General features: G+C 46.0%; 1 protein-coding gene across 1 annotated transcript in view; it reads right to left on the bottom strand.

Moving 5' to 3' along the window:
* Nucleotides 1-228: 228 nt before the first annotated feature.
* LOC144115403 (STAM-binding protein) overlaps nucleotides 229-9,986 on the bottom strand; it is a 53,051-nt gene continuing 43,293 nt past the window's right edge. The window contains exons 9-10 of the mRNA XM_077649776.1: nucleotides 2,888-2,990; nucleotides 229-2,555 (exon numbers count right to left, since the gene is read on the bottom strand). Of these exons, the coding sequence (XP_077505902.1) occupies nucleotides 2,493-2,555; nucleotides 2,888-2,990 (166 nt within the window). The 3' untranslated portion in view covers nucleotides 229-2,492. The remainder of the gene's footprint in view (nucleotides 2,556-2,887; nucleotides 2,991-9,986) is intronic.

The raw sequence follows: 9,986 nt of genomic DNA, 5'->3' as shown, positions 1-9,986 counted from the left end.
GTTCTCCTTAATGTCCCTTTAACGTGCATGCACATTTCCATGGATGATATTTAATTCCTCATATCTTTAAAAGCTATATCGGGCTTGACAGGCAGTAGAGACCGTCATAATTACATAATACAGCGTGCCAACACAACACAGCACTCTAGACAGGTGTGTGGACAATCATACAAGCCCTGCATTCATGGTTTTCAAGTTCCTCTAACCTAATTGTTACAATCCACAGACTGGACTTCTTGAGACTTTATTTCACATAACTTTGCAAATACACATGCTCAGCACAACTCATTTAGGCCCGAAGGTGATACGTATAAAAGCATAAAAAAGACGGTCTTAAAAAAAGGCAATTTATTCTGTGTAACATAGTTGGCTGCCAACTTTGTGGCCACTGGTGCATGCTCCAAGTTATGCAGCATTAGAAATAGTTTTGTGCAAATCATGCAATGTGAAAGACTTTAAATAAATATTAACTGGGGATTCCATTTTCCCAAGTGAGTCAGGTAATCTTTCCCGAGGCTTCCCTTACTTCCTTAAAACAAAAGCCCAACAGATCACGTAACAGTTCTGAGAATATCACTGACAGCTCCTAAAGCTGTTCTTATTTTCTAGACTACAGTTTCTGTGTAAAGCTTTTCTTCAGACGCAACTGTTGCTGGGGTCAATAACAATGCTGTTTAGTCATACCAAGGGAACACAGTACAGTAGCCGACCGATATTTCGCACTCCAATAATTAAAAATAGTAGGATATTTCAAACTTGTTCAGAGACCATCACTCACCCCTTAGGAATGAACGATGTTTCGTACTAAATTAGCTGAGAGCGAGCCATAATCAGTCACCTTAGTTCTCCATTTAATCTATTGAGGTTACACTCGCCACAAGGAAAATTCTGAAGGCTGGCCTTATAAAATCTAAGCATTCAACAAAGGAATTACAGCACAGCTACTCCTTCAAAGAACTCCGATAAGCAACCACAAAGATAAGTGAAAAAAAAAAATGGTTGCAGTTTAGCTCAGCTAAGTGTGATTTAGCAAAATCGTCCCGACGTCGCAGACGGCTCCAGCCAACTCGCTCCGTCCATAACGAGAACTACAATGCGAATGCCACGACAGCGGCGCCGACTCCTTTTCCCAGAAAATGGCGAGTCACGTGGCTAGTCACGTGCCCACAACTGCCAAGGCGGTGGTCGGCACAGCGGTTGCCATGGAGGCGGCGCATGCTTGCCGCTGCGACGAGTGATGTGGTATGTCACGTGGTTGCCACACCTCCACGCTCCTCCACATTAAAGTCAAACTGCAATGTCGATGACCCTGGCTTGACTAGGCCAGTAAAGCTTTCGTTTTGAAAGGAAAAGTCCAGCATGTTCCCCTACATTTATATGCTGTCACAAGGGTGCAGACACAAGATGGCTCCTTCAGAGCACTCTGTGAAGTGATGATGATGAAGCGTGAAATGGGCATGCCTAGCATGTTCTTCCGCTTTCAGGCAGTGTCATGAAAAAGTACGCCCAAGCTGGCCCCAGCTGCGTGAGGGAAGCACAGAAGATGATGAACTAATGGTTAAATGCAAAACCGACAAAATTTTGCCATACTCGTAATGTGCAAAGTGGAGGCCAAGGACAAAATTCTGCATTAAAGCCTCCAGGCCCATTATCAAACCTGTCTTCAGAGGCACACAGTCCTTCGTCTTGACAATAGAAAAACCTACAGCACAGTTCTGTTTGAGGTGCTCAACATTTGCGGATGCACGAAAGGGAGTGCAACTTGCAACAACTGGCAATTGCTTCAGGCATGGTGGTTTTTGCACCGCTGAAGAAACTACTGATGACGTGGAGGCAGACTGTCACACCTACAATGACTTTGCTACAGACAGTGGTGACGACCTAATTGCTCACCTACATGGGAATAGAATGGACATCCACCCGACACCATGCTCCTCGAGTCTGCTGAAGTGGGCATCAACCCCGAAAATGTGCGCAGACCTCGTAGACAACAAACTTGCGCAAAAAATATTTCAGCTGGAAAGTGAGTCGAACTCTGATGACAGCTCTGGTGGCCTACTGCAGCCAGTGGTAGCAGAAATCACAAATGCCGTGCACTTACTGTCCAGCAAGTACGACGTAAGCACAACTTCGTGCAAATACAGGCTAGTCTTGTCGTTTGTAAACGAAATGTGGAACAAGGAAAAATTGGTGACTTGAGGCCAATTTCATTTCAATAAAGTGCTTAATTTTTTTTCGCGGTTCACAAGTCTTTTTAGGGTCCCTTTGAGTTGAAAGATCGGTCGGTGACTGCACTCAGTTACGACTAGCATTAAGAGTAACTCAGCACTGGATGTTCTAGCCAGGCCCTGTCACTATGGGCAGCAAATAGGTATACTATACAAAAGAAAGCATAATCTTTTCAATTCTTGTGTTTTCACATTTACATCAGTTGCGTGTCTAAGTTTCACTTTACGACAAAACTGTGTAAAGGGTGAAGCAAGCATTTGTTTCTATACCCGAAGATCCACCACTATGACTTGTGCCTTGTCTTCCACCTTGACGTGTCTGCATTCCTGCAAGCACAACAAAACAAGATGTGATTCACCTTGTCATGTGTAAGGCACACTACACTGGCTTTGGAACTGGTGCTTTAATTCATGTGCTGAAATGCTATGAAGCCTGTACATGAGCTGCCCCTAAAATTGCCATAGAACAAGCTTAGAGTCGAGAATTTTGGTCAAAAGCAATGACATTGCTGTATATCAACCCTAAAAACATGCATGGGTTCACAGAAGTGGAGGTGGGGGCATTAAACAGCCTATAGCTTCAATTTTGCAAAGGTAAGGTAACGTTAACAATATGAGCCTATCTATAGGGCTCTACCACATAGAGAAGACAAACATACTTCATAAAGAGGTGGCTCGTTCGGGTGAGGGTGAAAACCAGTAGCACGGCATCCAGAGATGAATGGTAGGCCATGGTCAACAGTCAAGCTGAAGATCTTGTTCCTTGAAAGCAAACATAGGGAGAACTAGTGAACAAAATATATGCATGGCAGCCATTTAAAAATATATACAACACATAGAAAATTTAATTTCAAACAAAAACATGTACTACTCAAATGCTCTTGAATATCGTAATGGTGTTTGTGAGGGCTCAAATGAAGTATGAAAAAGAATGCCTTCACAAGAAAGACCTTATCTTATTTTTTAAAGTCGTCCTGAAAAGCATTAGTTAACAAGTGACCGATGATAGGTAGTATGAACAACTCTTCTAGTCATCACACTTTCTTGCCCACTCCGTCTGATTTCAAAGTGAACTGTGAGGTGTGTCCACAAAGTAACAAGATTAAGTTCGATGTGCTTCCTCTGGCCTATGCTCCAGGTGTCAAACTCAGATTCTAGAAAAATAATGGAAAAAATAAAGCTGAAAGAAAGCTCGCACCGAACCATAGCTTGTCGTAGGCATAAGCCAATGTAGATACAGTTGAGCCCGCTTATAACGAACATGAGCATCATGCGGCGTCCGTTCGTTATATCCCGAAGTTCATAGTAAGTGGACCACAGCTTTAAAGACAGTAGCTTGTCAAAACACAAAATTTTTTCTTTGCGAAAAAGTCCGTGATGGACGTCTGTTTTTGCAGTGCAGATCCGATGAGGGAGGTTTCCCGTTTATTTAAAGCAGAAGCATGCTCTTCGCCGAGGCCCTTGGCATAGACAAGTTGCCTGGGGCTCTCTATGTAGCCCATTGCTACAGGCGCGCTTACGGGTGCTGACTTCGAAGTTTCATCCTCATCTGATTCCTCCGCGTAACTCTCGTCCCGCACTTCAGAAACGATGCCCTCGTCCGTGCATGGTTCCGCGGTATAGGTATCGTCACAGACAGAAATAAAATCGTTACAAACAATGTCATGACCCCCTATCTCGGAGTGGACGACGAGCTGCTATAAATCGCCGCCGGGCTGGTCATCTTCTGAAGCATCAGGCTCGGCATCAGACAGTGTGTCGACGAAGCCAGCCTTGCGGAAGCAGTTCCACACGCCAGTGGCCGTCACTTCCTCCCTGGCCGCTTTCATCATCTCTACCGTTGAATACAATGAAAATGGGCACGGTGTTCCTGTCCACCATCCCAAATTACAACCAGGGCCTGAGATTTAACGAAGCCAACGAAACGTCCGCACCGCAACAAGAATGACAAAAGCGTGCGATGGGTAGACAGATGCACAACGTGCACAGGCGGAAATCAAGCCAATCAAGCTAAAGATACAGACGCACAGCACCAGCGGAGAGACTAATGAGGGGCGTCCGTGAGCGTCAGTGCAGCCACCTCTTGGCTCCCACAGAAGGCCTGCTTCACGAAGGCCACGCGCAAGTGAGGAGTGGGGAGTGAGGAGAGGGGAGTGAAGTTGTGAGGAGGGGCGGGGAAAGGGTAGCTCGCTTGAGAGCAACACGAAACGGGGCGGGCAGTTTGCCTGCGATGAGGCTTGGGAAAGCAAACCGCGCGCCGGGCGCACAAAGGGGCTGGAGGCAGGTTATCTCGCATCGCGCCGCCGTGTTTATGCCATCCGTTTGCTGTAACCGATTAGCAGGGCTTAATGGCGTTTGTTATACGTGTGATTTTGTGCCATTGAAACAATGTATATTTTGACGGTCGCGCAAGTCCCGCTCGTTACAAGCGAAAGTTCGTCTTAAGTGGGGCCGTTATATGTGGGCTTGACTGTAACTGAAAAGGGACAAATCGCCTAAAAGTACATTTCAAATAAAATCTCAAAAGTAAATTTCACTTACAGGCTTATGCCTCAGCAGAGATACACTCAAAACGTTCAGGCTGGCATTCAAGTTATTACATGTCACGATGCATTCCAGTTGCATTTGGTTCCCTTCAGCATGGAGACATTCATTACTGTAGTACAGTGGAATCCTGACTATGCGTCCCCCGTCCATATGACGGCCCGCATTTTACGACGAATTGGCAGAGGCTAAGCAAATCTCCCATACGGATAATGCATTAATAGCCTTGATTATACGACGGAAAAATATGCATGCCCTGTTTCGTACGATAGCCAGAGGGAACCAACCGGAATGAGCACTTTATTAGCAGATGTGACATCAACCAAGTCGGTTCCAGATCGGAACCAAGACAGAGATGTGCGTGAAAGGATGCGATCGAGCGTACAACGGCCTGTGACGACGGTTCTGCCGATGGCTCAGACTGACTCACTTCGTCTTTGTGACTCACGACTGTCAGTGCGAGGTGGCTTGCCTGGCCAGTTTTCCCACACGCTTCGCTGACGAAGGTGTTAGGGAAATCAACTGTGCGTTCATACCAGCATGAATTTACTGTAGAGGCTGTAACAAGATTAGACATTTCTATTATCATTGGCGGCTAGTTCGAAACCGCTTTCCGCTGTGGCTTCAGTGCAAAGCACGTTAGGCCTAGTGACACCGAGTGAGCCAGGAGCGAGCAGCACGCTGTCACGTTACAGGTGAACATCGTGTTTTCTTTCTTCCTTTATGATGCGAATTTCTAGTACAGGCACTGCTACCTGTTGCCGCAGAGTGACAGCAGTTCTAGAGGATGTCTGAACAGAAAGAGACATGTAACCGGCATGGATGCACTGCGCGCCACTAAAGGTCTTCGAAGAGTCAGAGTACAGTCGCCGACGGGTAATTCGGACTCCAATAATTCCGACTTGTAGGATATTTCGGACCTCGATGAGGCACCGTCAGTCACCCCATAGAAGCGCATACATATTCGCGATGGATATTTCGGACTTCAAAAGTCCAAAAGTTCGATTTTTCGGACTAATTTCAGTCACCTGCGGGCCAAAATCGGCCATCTTATCGGCTTTTCGCCGGCGCAAAAGGCGCCATCTTGGATTGAGGTGGATTTACGCTGCAGTTGGATTGGCTTGACATACTTTCGGTACCTCATTTTTGCCAGTAGAGGTCACTGCGATCTCTGACACTTCGAGGTGGCAGCCGGATTGTCATCGCCGTCAACTGGCTTTTGTTCCCGACGTTTTCGCGGGCAGTTATTTCTTGTCCCATACGTTGAAAATTGGTTGTTCGGGGAAGGAAATTGTGCAGGAGCTATCTCACACCTCGGCGGGAAGGGATAAAGGAGGGACTGAAAGAAGAAAAGAAGAAAGAAAGAGGCGCCATAATGGAGGGCTCCGAAATAATTTCGACCACCTGGGGATCTTTAACGTGCACTGACATCGCACAGCACATGGGCGCCTTTGCGTTTCGCCTCCATCGAAAAGCGGCCACCGCGGCCGGGTTCCAACCCGGGTACTCCGGATCAGTAGCCGAGCGCCCTAACCACTGAGCCACCGTGGCGGGTCTCGTACGTTCGCCATTCGCCGTTTCGTGACTTGGGTTTCTCTGACCGCGTCAACCGAGTGGCGCTCAATCTTCACGAAGTTACATCCATTCGCCGTCTTGTGATTGCGTCCGGCGGTTCCGCCGCTTTGACCGAAAAGTGCCTTATCTTTGTGTGTTTGACGAGCGGTGTAATGCACACTCGGGTTGTGGACAACATGGCCCCGCCGGGTCCGTCAAAGAAGCGTGGGAAGTATTTCAACTAAATGCGGTTACCTTGCTGTTTAGCATGTAGTGAAAGCACAACTTTGGCACAAATACAGGTGCAAATCGTTGTCAGCAAGAGAAATTTGCTGCAAGGTAAAATCAGTGACATTTTTAAGCCGATTTCATCTTAATAAAGTGATTTTTTTGTACTTCACGGATTTTTCGGACTGTTTGATTATTCGGACCATTTTTCGGGTCCCTTCGAGACCGAAAAATCCGTCGGCAACTGTAATTTCTGGTGTGTCGTCCAAATTATCATTTTTGAGGTGCTTGTGGCGTCTACTTAACATGCTGGGATTGGTGCGCACGTGTGCCTCATGTAAACCCGCCTCCTTGACGCCAAAAGGCCAGACCGCACGCAGTTTTAGAACCGATTCTCACAGAATGAAAACGTGCAGTTTTACAACGCGCGGGGAAAAGAACAATTAATTTTAGAAGCTAGTGTAGCGGACGCATTTGTAACGTGAATGCGTCACTTGTGCAAGATTTTCGATCATACGATGCCCAGATTATGTGACAGTTTCAAGCGGTCCCCTGAAAGTTGTATAATGTATAATCACATTAACAACCTCCCAAGTAATCTGTCTTGCACCATTCGTTTGTTCGCCGATTACTGCGTCATTTAAGGCCGATTCACACGACAGTCTGTTCGCCCGTAACCCGCACATCACGTGTTCATGCACCACTAAAATGCGATATCATGACGTCAACCGGATGCGATGGACCAAAAGAGCAGACAACGCGCTATGTTTACCACTGTTGCCATATTATTTTAAAGTGTTTGGAAACACCGGTCAAACTGGCTTTTCGTCCCGACCCATGACTGCGATTGAACGGTGCAGGTGCGGCCCTTTGTCCAATTCCTCAATGGCCTAGCCCAGTCGATCAATTTGCCATGGTAGCGAACGCAGTGGGGCTTGTCAAAACAGTGCGCCAGCTCAAAGTCACTGAGCGGAATGCGGCAGCCGAAATATTGGCAAGAGCGGTGGTTGCCAGAGCTAGCGCGTGCATCTTCGCGGGCCGCCGCTAATTCCTGCGAGGGGAGAGGCACTTGAACCTCCTTGGTTGTCCAGTCCGTGATGCATGGGCCGCGGGCGAACGGTCCGTTGTGTGAATCGGCCTTTACCGGAGCATCACTAATGACAGAGACACTTACCATCTGCAATGCGACATAAAACTTGTGGAAGAGTGGTGCGCAAACTGGCTAATGTCCTTAAATGTTAATAAAACAACTCTAATATCATTTCATCGTCGTCAATTGTATCCTGCTCCTAACTACACCCTTCGCGGTTCCACAATATCCTGTGCATCTTCATATAAATTTTAGGAATCAGCCTAACACAGGATTTCTCTTGGACGACCCACATAATGAACATAACCCACGAAGCTAAACGTGTCCTTGGTTACCTAAAACGTAACTTACATTTAGCACCTGCTTCTGTGAAACTGTCCACCTATTTAACTCTTGTCTGTCCGAAACTTGAATCTTCATGCTCAATTCGGGACCCCCAACAAATTAACCTAGCCAAAACCCTTGAGTCCGTCCAGAGCTGCGCGGTAAGATTCGTATAGTCCGATTATTCATATCATACGAGCGTAACAGCAATGAAAACAAAAGCTAACCTGCCCAGCCTTGAATCCCGTCGGAAAATAACCAGACACTGCCCTTTCCACAGGTTTTATCATTCCCCTTTGAGTCATTCTGTAATCACCCCAGCACACCGCCTATCACTTCGCATCAGTCATCCGAAAGCTGTTCATACACCTCGAGCAACCACTTCTGCGCATCTGAAATCATTCTTCGCCCAGACTGCTAGAGACTGGAACAACCTGCCCGCTGAAGCTTTCATCCGTCCTGGCCTGGAATCCTTCAAATCATTCATCACTGACCTAATTAAATGACATGTGAGCCCACCCCTCATGTAATCATGTAATGCCCCTAGTGGGCCTTTGAGGCACTAATAAATAAAATAAATAAATGATGAAGCTGTGGGACAGATTAGTGAGGTCCGCCTCCTTTTCTTTCCTACTCTGCCGAGTCTTTCAATGGGTTCAGCGATGATCAGTGACTGAGATAAAGCTGACCCAATTGCCCACAAATGTTTTGAAGTCTACATGTATTAGCGCCAAACTGCATCACACATGGCTTCCCGAATCAACTGAGTTGATATTAAGGAAGGTTTTATTCTGTTGCAGCAGCACAGTCCTGAATACATCTGTTCCTTTACTGCTTCATTCACATGTTAAAAAGTAGCTGAAGTGTAATATAGTCACATTCTGTTAATTTTGTTGCCTGTTTCTCCAAAGTCAATGGGCAGGATAGTCCCTGATTTGGTATGAAATGAGTTTTGGGCATACTTTTCTGTCACACCATGTATTTTTGGGGGTAAAATAAAAAGCAGGCAAGATAATAATTTGGACAAAAATGCTAGTGACTTGCAAATACACATACACATTGCTGAGCACAGCTAGATGCCCACTGGCGGGAAGGAGCAAACAGTTCAGTTCTACCAAGGCGCTTTGTACATATTAGTGTACATGCACAAAATTATGGCCGTGAAAGGTTACCGCTGGCTGTTAATCGCTGGCATTTGTCAAGTGGGCAATGCGAGGACTTTGCAACCAAGTAAGAGTTTCTGAGAAGCTGCACATAATGAAATACACCTAGAATAAAATGGCAAAATCAGCCTTCATAGGAATGTTGACGCACATGCAGCTAACTTCATAGTTTTGTGAAATATGATTTCCTGAGCTGCTTACGTAATGTAAAATACACAGCAGTTACAATATGAATGCTTCTAGATTCGTATGCAACAAGGAAATCAGTGTTAGGGCAGCCCACATTCACAAAAAGCTATAACTTTGCAATGTATGCAGTGTACAAGTGTAGTGTTCAATGCAGTGTACAAAGTGCCTCACAGGGTTAAACTGTAAAGCTTAAATGTTTCACCTCACCCACAACTATAGGTTTGGGGTTCTTAACCTTTTTAGCCTCGAGAAAGCCATACAACTTTCAAAAGGTTTTGAAAACACCCACGTGCCTTGGCTTTGATCTATTTCTGCCCAACACGCATGCAAAAGAAGAGCATGCAGACACCCTGCGACGACAAAAATACAGTAGGCTCTCATTAAGACACACTCAGTTAAGACGAACTCTCTAATAACATTAATAATGCGAGACCTTTTGGTCGGTTTCCCATATAATTCAATTTAAAATAAATCCACTTAACACGAACTGTTTTGCATGTGATTTGGTTAAGAGCTTTCGTAGCAACCGTGACCCCGGTGACAACGTGCAACGGCATCACAGGGCATCTTTGCGATGCTGTAGAGCAAAGGAAAAATGCAAGAGAGCACACCCCAACAAGATAGCTTTCGCGCAACTTCGTGGCATTGTGCGGAGAAGCTGTCTTG

This window comes from Amblyomma americanum, chromosome 1, assembly GCF_052857255.1.
Source record: "Amblyomma americanum isolate KBUSLIRL-KWMA chromosome 1, ASM5285725v1, whole genome shotgun sequence".
Lineage (NCBI taxonomy): Eukaryota > Metazoa > Arthropoda > Arachnida > Ixodida > Ixodidae > Amblyomma > Amblyomma americanum.
This window is presented reverse-complemented; position numbering and strand designations above follow the sequence as displayed.